The sequence below is a fragment of the Aspergillus heteromorphus genome (genome assembly GCF_003184545.1).
Source record: "Aspergillus heteromorphus CBS 117.55 chromosome Unknown BO70scaffold_3, whole genome shotgun sequence".
In the NCBI taxonomy this organism is placed as follows: domain Eukaryota; kingdom Fungi; phylum Ascomycota; class Eurotiomycetes; order Eurotiales; family Aspergillaceae; genus Aspergillus; species Aspergillus heteromorphus.
Genome location: NW_020290408.1, coordinates 1,511,874 through 1,533,604, shown reverse-complemented (window position 1 = coordinate 1,533,604; position 21,731 = coordinate 1,511,874). Strand labels below are relative to the sequence as shown.

The following is a 21,731-nucleotide window of genomic DNA, read 5'->3' as shown; positions in this document are numbered from 1 at the left end:
ATTAATTCAGTAATTAAAGATTAATTAAAAAAATTAATATTTTTATAATTTTTATTATTAAAGAATTTTTCTAATAATATATATAATATTAAATTAAATATTAATAAAATATTATTATAGATTTCAGAAGTTTATAATCTATTTAATATTTTCTTTTTTATAATATTTTCTAATTAATCCAGATAAACTATCTGCTTTATTTTTAATTTTATAATATAATTCTAGTAATAAATAATATTACTAAACTTATTTAATATTTTTTTATCAGCTTTAGAATTCTTTTTTTTAAAAATATATATAAATTTATTAATATCAGATATTTTTATTAATTTTTTCAGAATATTAATAATCAGTATATCTTTAGAAAATAGCTTATTTTTATTATAGAAATAATTTTTATTAAATATAATATCTCTTTTTATTATTATTTTATTATTTTAAGAATTTCAGATAAATTATATATTCAAGACTTTAAAGTCTATAAGAAATCTAATTTATATATATAATTTTAATTTAATTAGTTTAAATATTATAATCTTCTATATATATATTTTATAATCTATTATTCTAAGATTATTTAATAAGAACTTTATTCTATATACTAGAGTGGCTAACGGCCAGGTCAGGTCAGGTTAATTGGAATTTTTATACCTAACCGCCAGGTTATGGTCAGGTTAAGGAAATTTTTATACCTGACCGCGGTATAGCTAAAAACCGGGCGGTTAACCGTCTTAACCGTTCTTGGCGCCAAGACCTACCCGCTATACCTTTTTAAGCTCTAGCACGGTTAAGGTATACCCAGGTTAAACGGTTATTAACCTGGCCATCTTCACCGTCGCCTAAAAGTATATAAAAAGAAGCTTTTTAGATTAAAAAAATATAACTGAGAAAGAAATTAGTATTTTCTTTATCACTATTCATCGGAAATAATAAGGAAATCCTAGTTGTGTTGATAAAATTCAGCTTTTTATAAAATTATTGTTCTTACAGCGAGAAACATGTGTAAAGATATATAATTACCGCTCCGTTTTAGCCGTACACCTTAATCATATCATAGAACACTAGAAAAACCATATATTAACTACTAATTAGAATACTGGGAATAAATATACTGCTTCTATTCTACTATTTCCCCTGGGTCAGGCTATCCTCAGGTTCATAGACAAGATGTAGCTCGAAGAGCTACCAACAGGATCAGGAACTGGCAGGCAGTTAAGGAGGTTGCGGACAGTCGGGTTGTTGGGGTAGAGCGGGTCAAACAGGTCAAACAGGTCAAACAGGTCAAACAGGTCGAACGGGTAGAACAGGTAAACAGGGTACACTAGGTCTGCACTGTGATACTACAGCTCTTATAGAAGATCCTGTAAAAGCCTTTTGCAGACCTCTCCTATGAATATCTACTTTCTACCCTAGTCTATTATGCCTTAAGCAGCTCTGTTTAAGAGAAGGGACTATTCTATAACTCTGGGCTCCAGATATGAATTCCTGGTTGCTAGGCCTACTGAAATGAATAAGATACGGCGGGCGCCTCAGCTGCATGTTAAAATATGATAGATCACATTTACGCGAAGTCGTGTCTTGAAGCAAAACAAACTGCCTTTGCAGAGTTTTCTGCTTCTATCTTTCTATATCTATTATTTGCAGAACAGCTTCAGAATCATGAGTCAATTGCAGTCATCTGGTTTATTTTCAGAGAATACTATCGAGCCTTCTTCTTCCGTTTCTCAGACCTTTACAAACCATGATAATGCCCAAACTGAGATAAGCTTCTCAAGTCAGATCTTTCCTCCTCCCCCAAATCTCGAGATTACACGCGTCGCGAAGAATCGGAAGATTGTCCCATATCCAGCTCTCGTCGAGACGTGCGAAGAACTTAAGGCATATCTAGATATTGAAGGTATGTAGCTTCTTAAGACATCTTCGATCGAACTAATACGATTCCAGGTACTACAGGGCATACTGATATTCTTGCTTACTGGAAGTCCCGCCGTGATCAGTTTCCTATTCTCTACCAGATAGCTAGAGATTTCCTCTCGGTCGCAACCAATGGTGTCAGTGTTGAACGTCTTTTCAACAGTTCTCGAGATATCTGCCACTATCGCCGGAGCCGTCTCGATCCTGATATAATTGAAGCAGTTATGCTTCAAATGTGTATCGATTGTTTTACTATAAGTGAGGAGTATCAGGATATGCTTGATGATCTCAATCCAGATTCGATCATCTTTACACCCAAGGAGCAAGAGGAGGATGAGGTGATTACTACCTTCTATATTAGTGAGAATGAGGATATAGATGATCTTGAAGATGACCCAGAGGATGGGTTATTATCAGAATTAGGAGAACTAGCCTTACCTGAGTCTTCGACTATCACACGTACTCAGGTAGAGATAGAGACCCGGCCTTTACAATTCCTACGCCATCATGATCACCGTCCCGGACAGTATAAAGAATAAATATTCTGTATCTTTTCTTATTTCTTCTATACTAGGTTCTGTAAAAGCCTTTTCCAGAGTGTAGTATACCTCTTAAGGCGACCGGTTGAGCAGGTCGAGCAGTAGGCTATATCTAAAGAATATTACTATGTCTATACTGTAATTAAATATATATTACACTTTGTATATTATCTATGTAAGAAGGATGTATATATTACGAATTAACCTGCGGTTATTAACCTACCTGCTATACCTGACCTTCCTGACCGGCAGGTATAAACGGTTATAGTGACGGTTGTACCTTAACCTGACCTTAACCGTACGGTTAAAAATTTTTTATACCTTAACCTGACCGCCAGGTTATGGCCAGGTTAAGGTTAAGGTATAACGGTCAGGTTAAGCCACTCTACTATATACTAACTTATATAAAATCTTTTAGAATATATTATTTTTTAAGATAGATATTTAATTTAAGATATATATAGTAATTATATATAAAAATAGCCAGAGATTAATTAGTAATCTAGATCTAATCTAAATTAATCTTATTATTTTTATTAAAAAAATCTTTACTTATTTAATCTTGCTATTCTGCTCAGATATTTTATAAATTAATTTATTTTTTAAAAAACTAATCTTATTCTATAATTCTTTATATCTGTCAGTAAGAAATATTTCTTAATCTAAGAATATAATTTTTAATATATATCTAAACTAATTTTTTATTTAATTTATTAATTCTCTAATTATATTAATAATTTCTTACTTGCTAATAATATTACTAATAATATAATAATTAATTAAATTATTAATAAAATAAAAAATATATTCTTTAATATTTACTGTATAATTAAGAAAGATTAGATTAAAATAAAAATATTTAAATAATTCTTTAGTAGATATTATTAATTATCTTAATATTTATTTATTTATTTTATTAAGTCTGTATATCTTGCAGATTTCTATTAATTCTTTAATAATTTTAATATAATTAGCTAATTTTTTAAGATATTAAATAATATCTTTATATATATATCTAAGATAATTATATTAGATCTCTTTAATAACTATTATTTAATATAGCTTTGTTAATATAGATTTTTAAATTTTTTTAATTATTATTTTATTTTTAATAATATAATTCTCTGCTACTGCTAGTATTATAATTTATTTTTTAATCTTATTTAATAAATTCTTTTTTTTTAAAAATTATATTTAATAATTACTAGATTAAATAATATATAATAAATATAGACTTTTTTTTTAGTCTAATTTTCTAGATATTTTATATATTAATAAAAATAAATATCTGTCCTGTTTATTCTTATTATAAAGATAATATTAATATATATTCTAGAAATATAGATAATCTCTTATAGATTAATCTATATTTTTAAATTATTATTTTTTAATATCTTTATAATAACTATACTATATTCTAGAATTAAGGGCTTTAATTTATTTATATATATAAATAATTCTAATAATACTGTGCAGTATTTAATAAAGTAGTTTTAATTATTATAGATATAAATATCTATTTCTGTATCTGTAATTTATAAATTATATAGATAATAAAAAGTCTTTTTAATAATTTATATAATTCTGTTTAATATAATATTATCAGTCTTTTTTTTAATAAATATTAATATAATTATCTTTTTATTTTTTATATTATCTTTCTGAGCTGTTTTAATAATTTAATTTATTATTATTTTTATTATAAATAATCTTTTTTTATTTATTAAATCTTCTTAATAATCTCTGGCTTTAAAATCTAATCAGATAAATATAATAATTTAATAATATAATAATACTTCTTAAATTAATATCTTATTTTATAAAAATAATTTTTTAAGATAAATTATTTCTGCTGTTTTAATTTTTTCTGATTTTTTTTAATTATTTAATCTTTTTTAATTATATTACTGACTTTTTAAAATATATCTAGAATAAAATATATATTTTTCTGATTTATTAATTATATTTTAATATATTCAGAAAATTTATTAATTTTTTTTTTAATAAGAATTTCTTATTTTTTTATAAACTAAATTATTTAGATACTGCTCAGGCTTCTATATATTTTATTATTATTAAAAAAAATCTAATAATTCTTTTATTTTATATATATTAATTATATTAAGATTCTTGGCTTTAATAATAATCTTATTTAATATTTTAATTATATTTTTATATTAATATATAGAGTGGCTTAACCTGACTATTATATCTTAATCTTAATCTGGCCATAATCTGACAGTCAGATTAAGATATAAAAAATTTTTAACTATATAGTTAAGATCAGATTAAGATATAATTATTACTATAACTATTTATATCTGCCGGTCAGAAAAATTAAATATAGTAAATAGATTAATAATCACAGATTAATTTATAATATATATATTCTTTTTATATAGATAATATATAAAATATAATATATATTTAATTATAGTATAAATATAATAATATTTTTTAAATATAGTCTACTGCTCGATCTGCTTAACTAATTATATTAAAAAATATATTATATTCTAGAAAAAACTTTTACAGAATCTAGTATAGAAAAAATAAAAAAAATATAAAATATTTATTTTTTATACTATTCGGGATAATAATTATAATAATATAAGAATTATAAAGACCGGGTCTCTATCTTTATCTAAATATATATAATAATTAAAGACTCAGATAAAACTAATTTTTTTAATTCTAATAATAATTTATTCTTTGAATTATTTTTAAGATTATCTATATTCTTATTCTTACTAATATAAAAAATAATAATTATTTTATTCTTCTTTTACTTCTTAAATATAAAGATAATTAAATCTAGATTAAGATTATTAAGTATATTCTGATACTTCTTACTTATAATAAAATAATTAATATATATTTAAAGTATAACTGCTTTAATTATATTAAGATTAAGACAGCTCTGGCAATAGTAGCAGATATTTTAAAAATTATTAAAAAGATATTTAATACTGATATTATTAATTATAATCAAAAAAAAATCTCTAGTTATCTAATAAAGAATAAAAAACTAATTATAGCAGGATTTTTAGTAAGCAAGAATATTAATATATCTTATAATATCTGAAATTATATTAATTTAATTAAAGATATCTTAAGAAGCTATATATTTTTAATATTTAGATATATCTTAAGTTCTTTGTATATCTTAATTATAAATAAGAATCTCTGATATTTAAAAATACTATAAAAAATCTTATCCAGATCTGATAATAATCCAGAGATTATTAATAATATATTAATTATTAGATTTTAACTAAAATAGAAAGAGAATATTTTCTTAAAGATAGTTTAATATTTATAATATTAGTTAATATTCTTATTTAATTATATATTTTTTTTAAACTTTTTAAGTTTTAATATCGGGTTCAGAATAGTTATAATTATATAAATATAGTCTTCTATTTAATAGATATAATAATAATATTTTTAGAGTTTTTAATATATATTATATAAATTCTTAAGAATCTTTTTTTTTTAAAATATCTACTTTCTTTTTAGTCTATTAATTAAGTAATTTAGATAATTAAAAAGATTATTATAAATATTATAAATCTTATAAATAATAGATCTACTATTCTTAAAGAGATAGAAAATAAAAAAAAAAAAAAGATATAGAAGCTTAAGAAAATATTTTATTTATTTTTATTTTATTATAATAAAATAAAAATAATTAATATTATTATATTTATAATACTGAATAAAACTTTTAATTACTTAATAGAATTTAAATATCTAATAAATTATAAGATAGATTAAGTTCTAATAGATTTTATAGTTAAAAAAAAGATAATAGATTAAGTCAGATTTAAGTTATTAAATAAATAAGAACTTCTTATAATATTAAGAACTTATATTTATAAATTATATAATTTTCTGAATCTATAATTAAGAATTAATATAATAAACTAGCTAATAGAAGACTTCTAGAAGCTCTTTATAAAAAAAGATTTTATATTAGTTTTTTATAGACAGCTTTTAGAATATATCTTCTTAAAAATTTTTAAAATATTAAAAAAGACTTTAAGATTTTTATTATTATTCTTTTATATATATTTAATAGTACTGTTCAAGATCTTAATCCGAAGTTTTCACAGAAAAATATTAATTATAAACTAAATTATATAAGTAAAACAGAAAATATAATATTAACTTTAAATAATCTTTAAAAAATCAGAGTTAATTAAAATATTATAAAACTAAATACTCTAGCTAAGTTAAGTTTAAAATTCAGCTAAGATTATATTAAATATTATATTATTATTACTAGTATTATTAGTTATTATATCTAATAATTAATAAATAAGATTATATTTATACAAGACTAATAGAATAATTATAACTAGATTTTTATTAATATAAGATTTAGATATTAGTTAGAAGCCTAGCAAAATCTTATAATAATTTATATTTTTTATTAAGAAATATTTAATTAAATTAAGAAATATTTTCTAATTAGAACTAATCTAGTAGTCTACTATAATTAATATCTGTCTAATATCTAGAAACTTTAATAATAATTATATATATATTTCTTCAGATAGTTTTATAAAATATTCTTTAATTTATATTTAATTAAAAAGACTTAATTTTCAGTAGAGAAATAAAGCAGTAAGATTAATTATCTATTTAAATTAAATATATTTAATAATTCAGAATAGTAGGCAATAAATAATTATAAAATATAGAACTTAATTCTGAAAATCCTGTTTATTATAAATTATAAAAATCTAGAAAAAGATAATAATTAAAAAAGATTTATTTTAAAAAAATAAATAAATATTTATAATAATTCTTTACTTAGTATCTAACTAATTATTTGCTTAGATATAATTAATAATAATTTCTTTTTATAATTCTTACAGAGATAATAATTTATAGAACTAGTTTCTAAGTTTTTAATTTCTAAATATTATAAAATATAAAGATATATAATATAATAAATATAAAAGATTCTATTAAAAAATAATATATCTTTCTAAAAGTTATTTTATATTATTAATAACTTTTCTTAACTGAAGTAAAATAGTAGTTTTTTAATTTATATATAGTCTTTAAAAAAGATTATCTTCTGCTATTAATTCTAAAAAATAAAAAGTTTTTTTTAAAGAGCTGAATATAGAATAATCTTCTGATTTCTTATAATATATATAATCTTAAGATTTAAAAAAGAAGAAAAGATCTGACTTAAGAAGCTTATCTTAGTTTAGATATTATTATAATTTATAAAGATCTGAAAAACAGAAGAAGAAGACTTAATAATATTTTTTAAAAATAAATTAAATAATTATAATTAATCTATAATTCTAAAGCTGTTCTGCAAATAATAGATATAAAAAAATAAAAATAGAAAACTCTATAAAGACAGTTTATTTTATTTTAAGATATAATTTTATATAAATATAATTTATTATATTTTAATATACAGCTAAGGCACCCGCTGTATTTTATTTATTTTAGTAAATTTAATAAGCAGAAATTTATATTTAAAGTCTAAAGTTATAGAATAGTTTCTTTTTTTAAATAAAACTATTTAAGATATAATAGACTAGAATAGAAAGTAGATATTTATAGAAAAAATTTATAAAAAACTTTTATAAAATCTTCTATAAGAGCTGTAATATTACAGTATAGATCTAATATATTTTATTTATTTATTCTATTTGTTTGATCTGTTTAATCTGTTTAATCTATTTAATTTATTTAATCTATTTAATCTATTTAACCTGCTCTATCTTAATAATCTAATTATCTATAATCTTCTTAACTGTCTGTTAGTTTTTAATTTTATTAATAACTCTTTGAGCTATATCTTATCTATAAATCTAAGAATAGCCTGATCCAGGAGAAATAATAGAATAAAAATAATATATTTATTTCTAATATTCTAATTAATAATTAATATATAATTTTTCTAGTATTCTATAATATAATTAAGATATATAACTAAAACAGAGTAATAATTATATATTTTTATATATATTTTTTATTATAAGAATAATAATTTTATAAAAAGCTAAATTTTATTAATATAACTAGAATTTTCTTATTATTTCTAATAAATAGTAATAAAAAAGATACTAATTTCTTTCTTAGTTATATTTTTTTAATCTAAAAAGCTTCTTTTTATATACTTTTAGACAATAATAAAAATAGCCAGATTAATAATTATTTAATCTAAATATATCTTAACCGTGCTAGAGCTTAAAAAGATATAGTAAATAAATCTTAATATTAAGAATAATTAAAATAATTAATCACCCGGTTTTTAACTATACCGCGGTCAGATATAAAAATTTTCTTAATCTGATCATAACCTGGCGGTTAGGTATAAAAATTCCAATTAACCTGATCTGACCTGGCCGTTAGTCACTCTATTAATATATTATAAATTACTGCAGATTTTTTTATAATATTATTTATAATTATCTTAAAATATTAAATCTAATATTTAAAAATATTTTTATAGAATTTAAAATTTCTTTTATAATTTTTTTATCTTTTAAATCAGAGAATTAAATTTATTAATAATTAATCTTATTATTATAAGATTAATTTTCTTAATTATCTTGAGTATTAACTAGATAATAATTTTTTTTTTTTATAAATTTTTTTTTTAATTTTATATAATAATTTCTTGCTGATATTTCTGAGAAGATTATTATTAATTATATTAATAATAATTAAGATAAATATTTTTTTATTTATAGATATAGATATATTCTAATCTAGATTAATATATTTTTAAATATCTGGCTAATATATTCTAGCTATAGCTTTAATATTTTTAATTTATTCTCTCTAGTTATATAATATCTTTAATATTATAAAAATCTTTAAAATATCTATTATTCTGCTTGTTTACATAACTTTATAATTTTCTAATTAGAAAATATAATTAATTAATTAATTTAATTAATTAGAGATAATTTAATAATTTAATTAAGAGCTTCTTTTAATAATAATATAAAATATAATTAAATAGAGTGACTAACTGGGCTTATAACTATTAGATCTAGAATAATAATATAATAAAGATCTGATTTTATAATACTGCTGCGCAGGCAGTTAGACTATATAAATATAAAATTAAATAATAATCAAATATATATAAAGTTATATATAGAGCTATATATAAGCTAATCCAGGTTGATCAAGAGTTGAAGGGCTAAATCTTGTTCTATTATCATGCCAAGCCCTCGTTCCACTTGATACTTCCCCTTCTCCAGGCGCCCGCACGGACAGGGGGGTGGAAACCCGCAGATCCCCCTATAGGTACACGGCAGATAGCACTAGATAGATGGTTAGCCGCCGGTCAGATTGGTGGGTGGGGGCCGATCCCCGACATCCACCAAAATGGAAAACACCTCCATCTTCCCGTCAGTCTATACGCCGTCCAAACACATTCCCCTCCATCATTCCTCCCCAGATGTATCTATAGATGCGGGACGTAGTCAGACCAGCGGACCGTCTCCAAGGCACTGGCCGGCAAGCTGCGGAACCCGACAAAGTCCTCCGTCAGGATATACGCTCGATCTACGCAGTACAGCGCGCAGAGCACCGAGGTCGGCAGTAGTACGCGCAGGGGCACCTCGTTACGGGGATCTTGGGACGGGTCGATGTTTCACAGCTTCGTGAGCAGGCATTTGTTGCAGTAGCCCGCGTGCAGTCCCCCTAGGACCGTAAACAGCAGGTTGTAGATGCTCACAATCCGCCAAAGGAGGTGTTCCACCGGGGCCGGGAAGGGGAAGTGCCAGGCGACCAGAGACATCGCGCCAGAGAGGAGCAGCACGGGGGGTCGCGATGCCGTCCGCCATTCGATCGGTGACGGGGAAGTTGTCGCTGGCGATCCGGTCAGTGGGTTACCTCCCTCACTCAAAAGACAGACAGGCAGTGCAGCGGGAAGAATCTCGACCCTCCGACCGGATAACATCAATGTGGGTGTTCGATAACTGACGGGGAAGGCTCTCTCTCGATCCCCGGGCTGTCCAGCCAGAATTCCCCCATATCCGCGTAGAAGGCAAGCGTCAGGGTCCAGGGATCCGGTCGCGTGGCTTTGGCCATCCTCACCCGTGCAAAGTCCTGTTGGCTGGGTGAGTGGCTGTCCAATCGCCATCTGGAGTGGTGGCCCCGGCAGCCGATGTTATGCACCTCAACTGACGCCCGCGCGGAGGACCACTGGCCCAGGGCCAACATGAGGATAAACTCGGGTCCCAGCACCCCGATCGAGGCCAGCTGTACTCGGTCGCGCAGGGAGTTTGGGCAGGATGGTCAACAGGCAGCCGGAGATGATGCTCCATGTGCCGCGCCTGGTGGGTTCGTCCACCCAGCCGTGGCGGATATCGAGGGAGATGATATTCAAAGGCATGATGATGATGATGATGGACTGACCCGGGTACTTCCACATTTACAGGACAATCCCGCTGGTACGTGCCCTCCAGACGGGCGGCTGCGCGATAGGCGCCCGCCACAACTACTAGGGCATAAGTACAGCCTGGTCGGGATGCAACCAATTCATCCCCAGCAGTCGGGGTTCAGTGCCCGGGTCACAGACTCAGTCAGCACCATGGCAATGGAACGGGCCAGGCCGAGGGCATTTGCCTCGAGAGGGTGACGCCAGAGGCTCGTTGCCTGCACCACGGCACGGGAGGGTGACGCCAGCGCCTCGCTGCCTGGAGGGACCCGGCATAAAAGACCGTCTCGCTCCCTTGCCAAACTGATCATCGACACTGTTCCTGGACACAGTATCCTCAGAGTCGCCATGACTTCCCACCCACCAGCCCATTGCTGCACCGTGGGCGTTTTCCACGAGGGTGAGCCTAGGGGAGAGATCCGGGAGGTTGCCAACGGTCCGTAAGCCCTGCCTTTGTGTCCGAACTCAACCATGATTCGAATAATAATCACCTTCCCAGTCTCGACCTACCTCGCCTACCCCCCCGACCGTGCGACGGACAAGGCCATCCTGTTCCTGACCGATGCGATGGGCCACCGGTTCGTCAACGCCCAGTTGCTGGCCGACCAGTTCGCCGCCCACGGCTACCTGGTCGTCATGCCGGACCTCTTCGCCGGCGACCCCATCCCCCTGAACTACTATTCCATCACGTTTGACATCTGGGACTGGTACCGCCACCACCTGCCGCCCCGGGTCGATCCGATTGTCGACGGGATCCTCACGGCGATGCGGGAGACCCTCGGGTGCCAGCTTATCGGGGGCGTCGGGTATTGTTTCGGGGGCAAGTACGTGTGTCGCTATCTCCAGTCCGGGAAGCTGGACGCCGGCTTCATCGCCCATCCGACCGGGGTGGAGGTGGACGAGCTGCGGAGGATCGAGGGACCCCTGAGCATCGCGGCGGCGAGTGAGTGAGGCATCTGCGGATCGGTTCTTCCAAGGCTAATCATTGCCCAGTCACCGATGCGGTGTTCACCGCGGACAAGCGTCACGCAAGCGAGGCGATTTTGGGAGGATTGGGCGTGCCCTTTCAGATCAACCTGTTCTCCGATGTCGAGCACGGCTTTGCGGTGCGCTGCGACCTCAGCGAGACGCGTCAGAAGTTTGCCAAAGAGCAAGCCTTCAGCCAGGCGGTGGCATGGTTTGAGCAGCATATCCCGAGATGAGGGCGACTCGGGCTTTTCTGGGGTGGTGTAGCCGGGGGTGGAGGAGGTTGCCCACGGTCAAAAGAGGCGCTGGCGGGCTTGTGGATTTTTGTGTTCTTTCTTTCCTGCTTTTTCTTTTTCTCTTTTTTTTATTTTTCCCCCTTTTTTTCCCCTTGCAAATCCGAGAAAAAGAGAAAGCCGTGAATACCCTCCAAGCTGGAAACAGGTCCGCCGGACCATCCGACTCCGAGCGGGTCGGAGCTCCGACCGTTCCCCAAAAGATAAGATGGCGCCAGACGGAACATCCCCTCCCCTCCCCCCCCATATTGATGATGATGATGATTATTATTATTTCCAATTATTTGCATACGTACCTCTCCTGCGTGCATGCCAGCCCCCTAGTCCCAGTCGAGCGTAGGCGATGCTACACACTTACGTACGAACTGAACTATCCTTGGGGGAATACACGCCATGACAGCAGTGGGAAGCTCCCGGTGTCCGAATCCTGCCCGTGGGACGGAACGGGATCCCTGATGGTGGTTGCAGAGTGTGCAGGCAGACCCAGACGGACCCGGACCCTGACCGGAGGACCCACCCTCTCCTAACCCAGTCCAACAGGGCTGGAGGGAGGTCTGTCTCCTCTCTCCTCTCCTTTTCTCCCAGAAAGTGCTTCCATGGGGGTAGTCTGTTCATTAACTATCCTTGTGGGTGCCAGCCCTCCGGCGGCAACCGCCATGAGTCCCGGATACACGTCTCTGGGGGAGGGAGGGTCCGAGGGAAGAGAGAAGAGGGAAGAAGAGATGGATGGATGCTCGCGAGATTTCCTGATGTGCCGAGTATCCGACCCACCCTCCTTCCTCCCCCCCCCCGAGATTAAGCTTGCGTTTCCCGCAGCCGTGACAAGACTAGTTACTTCCTTACTTACTACTACTCCCGCATGGTGAGGGATTATGATGACCGGATTCTTCGTCCGTTCGTCAGGGAATAAACTTTACCAGCCGTTCGTTTGATGCCTTGCGGAATGCGGCAAGGGATCATCCTCCGTCGCGCGCCTCGTCACCACACACCAAGTCCTCAGCCTTCAATCTGGAACCGCCAGGCAGGCACGCCGCACCCGTGACGACTTCTTCATCTGATCCGAAAGCTTGTTCTGCAACCCTGGTCTCCATCGTGTGGGGAAGATTTCGAGATTGGCCCGCCAATAACGCCCCCAGCCCTCAGCCACCAGGCCACCGGTCTGCGCGGCGTCCCTCTCACAGGGAGAGTGTTTATCCGAGGCAGAAGCCCCTCCGGGGCCAGGGTCTCCCAGTCCAAAGTCGAAACAAGCCGGTGGGCGGGCTGTGACAACCTCGTCCGCGGGGGGCTTTTGAAACGTGCCCAGCCATACGGTGCGTACGACTCAACTTGGGGGGGGGGGGGGGGGGTGATGCCCCCTCGGTGCGATTCTGGGAGACGAACAGGATACGTCCTCGGATCTCGATGGAGCTTCCTCGTCAGCCTTTCGGAGACGTCCTGCAGGTCACTGACACATCCAACGGCCACCGTCGGGGCAGGCGTCATCTGCAGGGGTCCTGGTTCCTGCAGCATCGGTGGAGGCTGTCATTCGTTCCTCAGGGTCAGGCCAAGTGGAACCATCCCCGTCCCCCTTCCCCCCCCCCCCCCTCCTCCCCTCCTACCGCGCACGCTCGGCTCTTCGACTCTGTTAGTGTGAGTCGGTTCAGTGTCATGGTAGTCTCGGGTGGGAACCAAGGGTGTAGCAGGTGTAGCAGATGCCGCAGATGCCGGGGATATTGGCCTATCTGATGAGTTGGGCGGATGCCACCCCCCCCACAATGACTCGCGAGTTGAGAGACGACGGCTATAAGAGGCAGCTCCCCCCCCCTCCTCCTGCTCCTGACGGTATGAGGTAGATCATCCCGCCCCTTCACTCCCTTTTCCCGTCTTCACCGTCCCTCTTTGACCCAACCGGGGTGACAGGTGATCCCTTCCGCTCAATTCGTCTCTCTCTCCAATCGACTCTTCCCCGATCGTCATTCATTGCATGATGAAGATCGCCGCGTCCCTCGTCAGCCTGCTGGCGACCACCGTGGCGGCGGCCGCGACGGGGAGCAGCTCCCTGCGCGTGACGACCTCCAGTGGTCTCGTCCAGGGTGGCGTGAACAGCTCATTCCCGGATGTGCGCCAGTTCCTGGGCATCCCCTTTGCGCAGTCGCCCGTCGGGGACCTGCGGTGGGAGCCCCCGCAGGCGCTCAACGACAGCAGCTCGGTGATCGTGGCCACCAGCATGCCCCCGGCCTGCCCACAGGGCTCGACGGCGATGAGCCCCTTCGGCCAGTTCGCGCCGGAGACGCTGATCGCCGGGGGCACCAGCGAGGACTGCCTGACCCTCAGCATCTGGGCGCCCAACAACGGCAAGACCGACCTGCCGGTGCTCATCTGGATCTACGGCGGCGAGTTCACGTCGGGCGGCACCGACACGCCGGCCTGGATCCCCTCGCAGTGGATCCAGCGCTCGCAGGAGCACATCGTGGTCAGCATCCAGTACCGGCTGAACCTGTTCGGCTTCCCCGCGGCCCGCGGGCTGAGCGAGCAGAACCTGGGCATCCTCGACCAGCGCGCGGCCGTCGAGTGGCTGCAGCAGAACATCGCGCAGTTCGGGGGCGACCCGGACCAGATGGTGCTCTGGGGCCAGAGCGCCGGCGCCGGCAGCGTCGACATCCTGAACTTCGCCTACCCGGACGACCCCATCGTCCAGGGCTTCGCCGCCGACTCGGGCTCCGTCTTCCTGACCGTCTCGACGCGCTCCACCGACGTCGCCGGCACCAACTTCAGCACCGTCGCCGACAACTTCAACTGCACCGGCTCGGCCGCGCACGAGCTGGCCTGCCTGCGCCAGGTGTCCGCCACCGACCTGACCGACTTCCTCGGCGCCGGCGGCATGAGCCTGACCTTCGCCCCCTTCATCGACGACAAGGTGGTCTTCAACAACTACACGGCCCGCTACCTGGGCGGCCACCTCAGCAGCAAGCCCGCCCTGTTCGGCTCCAACCTGAACGAGGGCACCATCCTGGCCGGGGGCCAGGACGACGCCATGGCCGAGGCCATCACGCTGTCCGGGTTCCAGTGCCCCGTGCCCTACTCGACGCGCTACCGCCAGTCGCTGGGCCTGACGACGTACCGCTACCAGTACCGTGGCAACTTCACCAACATCTCCCCGTCGCCCGGCCTGGGCGCCTACCACACCTCCGAGCTGCCCATGATCTTCGGCACCTCCACCATCTTCGGCGCCGACACCAAGTTCGAGACCGCCGTCAGCGAGAAGATGCAGGACCTGTGGCTGGCCTTCGCCAAGGACCCCGCCAGTGGCCTGCAGGAGCAGGGCTGGCCCAAGTCCACCAGCAACGAGTTCCTGATGCTGGCCAGCAGCAACAAGACCCAGGTCTCGGCCCTGTTGGCCGACGACACCATCGACGACGAGTGCACCAGCTACTACTCCAGCTACCTGGTCTAACGTGTTTTCCACACACCCTGTACATAGCAAGCAATTCTGGAGTTGGTGGGGGGGGGGGGAGAGAGGAAGAGACTGGTTCTCTCTTCGCTGTCTGTATTTAACCTCCAACTGTTGTCCCCAAGTCTGATCGACACGGGGTCTTCCGAACCTCCCTCTGCAGATGGTGCCCCGATGGGTAAATCATGGCACCTCTTATTGGTAGACTTGTACAGGAGTGTCGTGTAGTGTGTAGTGTAATGCAATGTTGATGGTGATCGTCGCGTGGCATACATTGCCACCTGCATTAACTGGTGACTTGTGCTGCTGACTAAGGTTTGTCTGTTGTGCGCGGGCTTCTCGCCCCTCTTGCCTGATTGGTGGACAGCGGCAACTGTGGCGAGGGTGATGTAATTCTGCCCACTCAAGGATCACGTCACGCTGAGCTTTTCCTGGATTTGTGTGATGACTGCTCTTCATCAGGATCATATGATATTCTTGTGTTGGTGTCCTTTTTGAACTGCGTCATGGCTGTTGAGACGGGAATGTCTCCAGGTGGTTCACTCCCCGCGGATATATATATACTTTTTCGCCAGAACTGTCCACCTTCAGTTCCACGCTTATCGATGTGTACTAGACATATATATGAGCGATTTGGAGGAGGGATTTACCTGAATAGTCTATTGACGGTTTTGGGCTGGTAGCTTGCAAAGATCTGATACACCGCGAGTCAATGGATAGAAGTCCTTGCAACGACATCATGGGAGGGGGATCTGCTTGATCCCCGACCAAACATCACACAACTCTGCACAAGGATAGAAGAGTTCAGATTCAGATTGCAGAATCATGCAGAGGGGTATAATATTAAACATAAATCTATACTATAATACAAGTCTATCATATATACAGCCCACCGGGAGCAGTCACACGGGGCGTCCCCTCTCAGGCATTATTGGCGCACGAGAAGCTGCCACCCCCCGTGTCGTCGTGGATGGCCAGGCCGGACACCCAGAGGCCACACACGCAGATGGTGGCGCCGATGAGGAACAGCCCCACGTTGGTCAGGGTGAGCAGCGTCCTGCGCCACGTGGTGAAGTACTGGCCCCGGTACAGGTACAGCCAGAAGATGCCGGGGAGGCCGAATGAGAACCAACTCGCGAACAGGGCGCTCTGTCGGGAGATATGAGTACGGGACACACCAGGCCAGGGACGCGAACGAGGCACACTTACAATCAAGCTGACGAGGTCGCTGAAAACGGGGATGGACTCGGCGATGATCCAGGCAATGACCCAGTAGGCCGCCGCGAGCCCGATCCAGGCGCCGATACTGCGGGCACTGCGCGTGTGCATGATATCGGTGCCGCGGAAGATGCGCACGTAGACGTTCTTGATGGCGACGTGGCCGAGCACGACACCGGCGATGACGATGGTGGGGATGGCGACGCCGTAGGCGACCTTGCGCACGACGGGGCCGGCCGACCCCAGGGCCGGGGACTTGACGTCCTGGCCGGCGTAGCGGTAGATGACGGCGGAGGCGACCGTGTAGAGGATGATCTCGAAGCCCTGGAGCATGCAGAGCGACTTGGGGAAGTCCTTGGGGTGCTTCATCTCGGCGATGAAGCCGAAGAAGGCGGGGTGGCCACCTGATCGAGGGAGAGGGTTAGTCCAGGCCTGGCCTCGAGCTGCCCGAATCCACGGAGAGGCACATACAGTAGGCGAAGGCAATGTTGGTGACGGCGGAGAAGCCCTTGACGAAGGTGGTCGGGCGGGTGAGCTGCATGGGCGCATGGGAGGGGCGCTCGATGCCGACTCCAATCATGGTGATCATGACGGCGGAGAAGATACTGACGAAACCTGGGTGGAGAGCGAGGGAGTCAGCCAGACGGGTCTTGATGGAGGAGGAGGATGCAGCGAGGGATACGCACAGGTCATGGCAAACCACGAGACGTTCTTCATGGTGCGCGGCAGGGAGAAGACGAAGGACAGGGCCAGGCCCACGACGCCGAAGACGACGGAGCAGGTGCCGTGGTCGGTGATGGTGTTCATCATGACGGTGAAGGTGACCAGGTGGCTGCCGGAGGCGAACATGAAGAAGATCAGCTGGGCGGCCTCGATGAAGTGCCGGCCCAGGGGACCCATCAGGACGTCGCCCGCATCGGCCATGCTGTGGATGAAGGGGTATCTGGCGCGGAACTGGCCGATCACGTAGCCAGAGTAGGTGGCGACGATGCCCAGGCCGACGATGAGGATGACGGCGGGGATGAGGCCGATGGCCGCGACGGTGGCCGGCAGCGACAGGACGCCCAGCGACACTGTCTCCGCGATCATCAGGACGCCCGACTGCCACCACTCCAGCGTCTTGTAGTGCACCTCGCCCACGGCCTCGGAGCCGAAGGGGTCCTTCTCGACGGACGGCACCTTCAGGTCGTGCTCGTTCTCCCACGTGGCGCCATCCTCCTCGACGATGGGACCGGGCCCATTCTCAACGTCCTTGATATCGGCGGGGGACATGACTTTCCGGAGGAAGAGGGGGGGGGGGGGGGGAGGAGAGGTTCCACGGGGTTGAAATCCGCGGTGAGAGAAGGTGATGAAGGAGGGGAAGAAGGGAAAGTCGTCAGGGTCAGTTCAGTTGTCAGTCCGTCGGGCGAGGAGAAGTTATATGGTGGGCGAACAAACGCATTGACGCCGTGGCGAGGAGGTTTTTGTTAGTTAATGGGAAGCGCGGCCTGGCAAATCAGCGGCCGAGTTACAGCAATTTCTGCTGCCCGTTTGCCTCTGCGCCGATGTCGGGCTCGTCCTGTGGCTCCACCGGCCGCACCACTGCACGAACCACCGTCGCTTTCCTCGGGCAGGCTTGCTGATTGCTAATGGCGTCGCTTCTTGTAGGTAGGTATGTATCTGGTCTGATGTTCGCGGGTCGGGGGAGAGAGATGGGGAAGCAAGGCCCGGCCGCTGCAGGATGACTAGCATCCTCCCCTAGCCAGCCCTAGATTCTCCGCGAGCGGGTGTGAGCTACGAGGATCCCTTTAGCTCCAGGGCAGCGAGCAGATAGCAGATAACCTTAGATGCCTAGCACGGTACGATACTGCTAGAGCAACCCGGCCAGCCGACGCAGCTTTGGCGAATTCCCCCGCTATCGAAGCCACCCGTGCCGTTGTGAAGAATCTATCCGCGGGCAAGTCTGTCTCTGAGGGTTACGCCACCGGAAAGCCCTACTTGCAGCCTCTGCATTCCACCCCCCCACCACCAATCACTGCCGTCTGTCAAGGCCCACCCATCCGCATCCGGCTAGCCTCTCGGATGCTCGGGGGCGACGGGCACGACTCCGGGCCAAACGCAGGCTGGAGAAGAAGCTGCTGATTTCCGCTTCTCGAAGCCGTGGAAGCCGTCGAAGCCGTCGAAGCCGTGGAACGCGGCCAGCTGCCCATGCCGTCCGCCGTCCTCCGTCCTGACTCATTTTTGCTCGTCGCCTAGTGCTTCCCCGACGGGACCGCCCGGTCTGGATTTGCAGGCTCAACCGCTCGCTCAGCCTGCCCGGCCACGTGGGCGCATCGTCCATATCCCCGGGATCGGCTTCGCGACCTCTCAGAATAATTATTTCTGCGAGGCTCTCACTGGATCTGACTCACATCCGGATTAACCCCACCCGCGGTATGCAGGTACGGCGCTGACTATATCCGTAGTGTCCCCCCCCCAAGCCTGCATCGGAGCCACAAAGGACCGTGGCGAGTGCCTGCCACCCGACGTCAAGACTGGTTCCGGGTTCTGTCCGAAAAGATTTGACACCCTTAGGAACAAAGCTGCCATTGAATGCATCTCAGTCGGAGCCGTCCCGGGTGTCCGTAGTTGTTCTTACATACGAGTCACATCGCAAGGACGCGTGGGGACATGGATGCGAAAGAAAGCGGCATGCAGACTGCCGAGGGGTTGCTCCAAGTTGCTCCAAGTTGCTCCAGTCCAGTCCTGGGTGCTGAAAGGTCGGCAGGAATGCTACCCGTATCTCGCAAGAGACCAAAGGCGATATGGTGTCACCATTCGCGGGGTCACGGTTACTGAGACGAGCCGGATCTCCAAAAAGAGTACCAGTATGGATCGCTTCATCGAACCTGTGCAAGACTACCGTAAACCTCCGTATGGTTGAAGATGTGTCGTGCGTAAGTCACACAACACGAATTCGCACACTCAGTGTTCATGGCGGGGTTATTTATTCTGTTGCCATTCCCATGCAGGGTCAGCTCGGGCTGGGACACTTTTCAGCCTTGCTGAGATAATCTGGAACAGACCAGGAAGCGTGAAATAGATGATCAAGTCATTGTAATATGTGCCAGGGAGTACAGCCGAGGACGGGGCATTGATAGATGGAAAGGGTCGAATCCCACAGTCGCTCTACTTGGAAACCGAGGAAGTTCCACACCCGGCGTTATATACCCGTGTAGACCACGGCTGCCATAGCTCTGCTATCACATGGAGCTACTATCTGGTGGCTGGGAACCTCGATCTCCGGAGACAGCCCTCCAACAGGGGGTCGTAGCCGAGGGAAGCACGCTTCCGCAGCACTTCACGGACTCGACGCCCGGTCCAGGGGTTTGTCCATGGCCACGAAGGAGCGGGTTACGGTAGCCGACCCAAGAAGGCAGGCAGCAAGGAAGAGAAAACGACGATCAGAACCCAATCTGCCTTCCACCGGCAGGGGAAATGCGGAGAAGCTGGGGCAGGGGATGCCAGCGGATTTAAGCCCCCGAACCTCGGATGGGCTGGATGGACTGGATCTGGAGGACGCGTGTCACCACAGTCCCATCCGCTCCTGGTTTGCGGTGGTTGCAGGTACGTCCAGGTATGATAATCCGTGACTCTTCTTCTTCATCGGGTGTACGATGCCGCTGCAACTGCGGCTATGTGAATCCGCAGTTCGCCCCAATGCGACGATGGCGAACCCCTCTCCCCCACGCCAGAGTGTAATGTTTGGACGGCATACAAAACAGTTCCCCTCGTAGGGAGCCATGAAGCCTGGATGCCGTGAAAATAAGCCGGCGATCGAGATCCTATAAGACCTTTCAAACATGAACGCGATGTCTCCATCGCTGGGGAAGCTTGACATTCCCATCGTGGGTGCTGGCCTCGGAGGCCTTTTCGCTTCACTGGCGCTCCGACACGATGGCCACCGGGTGACGGCCATCGATTCCTCCCCAGAGTTCCGAGAGGTGAGCATTCTCGATGGCCGGTCATATTGCATGTGCTACGGTATCTTCTTGTTCTTGAATCAGCCGGTGGTGGCATTCGAGTTCCCCCCAATAGCACGCGACTGCTTCGACGCTGGGGAATCAATCTCGCCAGGCTAAAGAAGTCCACCTGCCGTCGATACCACTTTGTCCGCTGGGAGGATGGCTCGACTATCACCAAAATCCCCCTCGATGGCATCGTCAAGAGCCACGGGACGCGGTATTACCTGGCCCATCGAGCCGACCTGCACGCCAGTCTGCTCACGGCTGCCACCCGGGCAGGCATCGCCATCCACACCAACCAACACGTTACCTCGTACGATTTCACCATCCCAATGGCCACCACGGCGCAGAATCGGCAGTGTACTGCAGATCTGATCATAGGCCACGCAGCTGTCAGAGGCGTTGAGCCGCTACGAGCACATCCGCAGCCCTCGCGCGTGCCTGATCCTGTGGAAGATACGACAGCACCAGTGTATTCTGCACATCGACGACGGAGACGAGTAGCGCCAGCGGGACGAGGCCATGCGATAGGATTCGTCGTCGAGTGCGATCTTTTGGGGGTATCGACGTCGTCGCGAGTGGCTGTTTGGTCCTGACGCGGAGAGGCCGGAGAGCAGGGCTTTCCTGTAGCTGCAGGACAGCTGCTTCGGGGCATATGGCCTCGTGGCATCGAAGGACTGGGACTTCGTAACGTGGGCAGGGAACCCTCTCGCCGGCGGAAATATTTGCAGATTGCCAGGTAATAGTGTTAAATATCATGGAGGTTGAATTGCAAGAATGTGTGTTGTGGGCGTTTCACTCACTCAATCGCATTCACTGCTGAGTCTCCGAGGGAGCTCCCCCTCTACGTCCAGCAAATTCCCTTGCCTGAACGAGTCCAGCTTCTACAAAATCCATAACATTGACTTGGGGTCTCATCAGTCCGCCATACTCGGTGGCAATGCCCCCTGGGCCTGG

General features: G+C 42.3%; 6 protein-coding genes across 6 annotated transcripts; 3 read left to right on the top strand and 3 right to left on the bottom strand.

The window, feature by feature from the left end:
* Positions 1-1,139: 1,139 nt before the first annotated feature.
* Positions 1,140-10,899, bottom strand: BO70DRAFT_426595 (uncharacterized protein; the record flags this gene model as incomplete). The annotated part of the gene is made up of 5 exons (XM_025547808.1): positions 10,633-10,899; positions 10,429-10,553; positions 10,180-10,313; positions 9,940-10,076; positions 1,140-1,340 (listed from the first exon to the last, which is right to left on the bottom strand). Exons 1-5 carry the CDS (start codon positions 10,876-10,878, stop codon positions 1,140-1,142), a joined length of 843 nt encoding a protein of 280 aa, XP_025403067.1. The 5' UTR covers positions 10,879-10,899.
* Positions 10,900-10,999: 100 nt separating this feature from the next.
* Positions 11,000-12,378, top strand: BO70DRAFT_308829 (alpha/beta-hydrolase). Its single transcript, XM_025540115.1, has 3 exons — positions 11,000-11,320; positions 11,384-11,827; positions 11,878-12,378. Exons 1-3 carry the CDS (start codon positions 11,233-11,235, stop codon positions 12,084-12,086), a joined length of 741 nt encoding a protein of 246 aa, XP_025403066.1. The 5' UTR covers positions 11,000-11,232; the 3' UTR covers positions 12,087-12,378.
* A 723-nt stretch (positions 12,379-13,101) lies between these two features.
* BO70DRAFT_136883 (uncharacterized protein) lies at positions 13,102-13,696 on the bottom strand. The gene has a single exon (XM_025538098.1). It carries the CDS (start codon positions 13,650-13,652, stop codon positions 13,194-13,196), a length of 459 nt encoding a protein of 152 aa, XP_025403065.1. The 5' UTR covers positions 13,653-13,696; the 3' UTR covers positions 13,102-13,193.
* A 657-nt stretch (positions 13,697-14,353) lies between these two features.
* Positions 14,354-15,618, top strand: BO70DRAFT_359217 (carboxylesterase, type B). The gene has a single exon (XM_025542487.1). It carries the CDS (start codon positions 14,383-14,385, stop codon positions 15,574-15,576), a length of 1,194 nt encoding a protein of 397 aa, XP_025403064.1. The 5' UTR covers positions 14,354-14,382; the 3' UTR covers positions 15,577-15,618.
* A 757-nt stretch (positions 15,619-16,375) lies between these two features.
* BO70DRAFT_136868 (amino acid transporter) lies at positions 16,376-18,134 on the bottom strand. The gene is made up of 4 exons (XM_025538097.1): positions 17,478-18,134; positions 17,263-17,406; positions 16,783-17,195; positions 16,376-16,722 (listed from the first exon to the last, which is right to left on the bottom strand). The coding sequence occupies exons 1-4, from the start codon at positions 18,061-18,063 to the stop codon at positions 16,495-16,497; spliced, it is 1,371 nt and encodes a 456-aa protein (XP_025403063.1). The 5' UTR covers positions 18,064-18,134; the 3' UTR covers positions 16,376-16,494.
* A 2,478-nt stretch (positions 18,135-20,612) lies between these two features.
* BO70DRAFT_393408 (FAD-dependent oxidoreductase) lies at positions 20,613-21,370 on the top strand (the record flags this gene model as incomplete). Its single annotated transcript, XM_025546362.1, has 2 exons — positions 20,613-20,833; positions 20,887-21,370. The coding sequence occupies 2 exons, from the start codon at positions 20,613-20,615 to the stop codon at positions 21,368-21,370; spliced, it is 705 nt and encodes a 234-aa protein (XP_025403062.1).
* Positions 21,371-21,731: the final 361 nt, after the last annotated feature.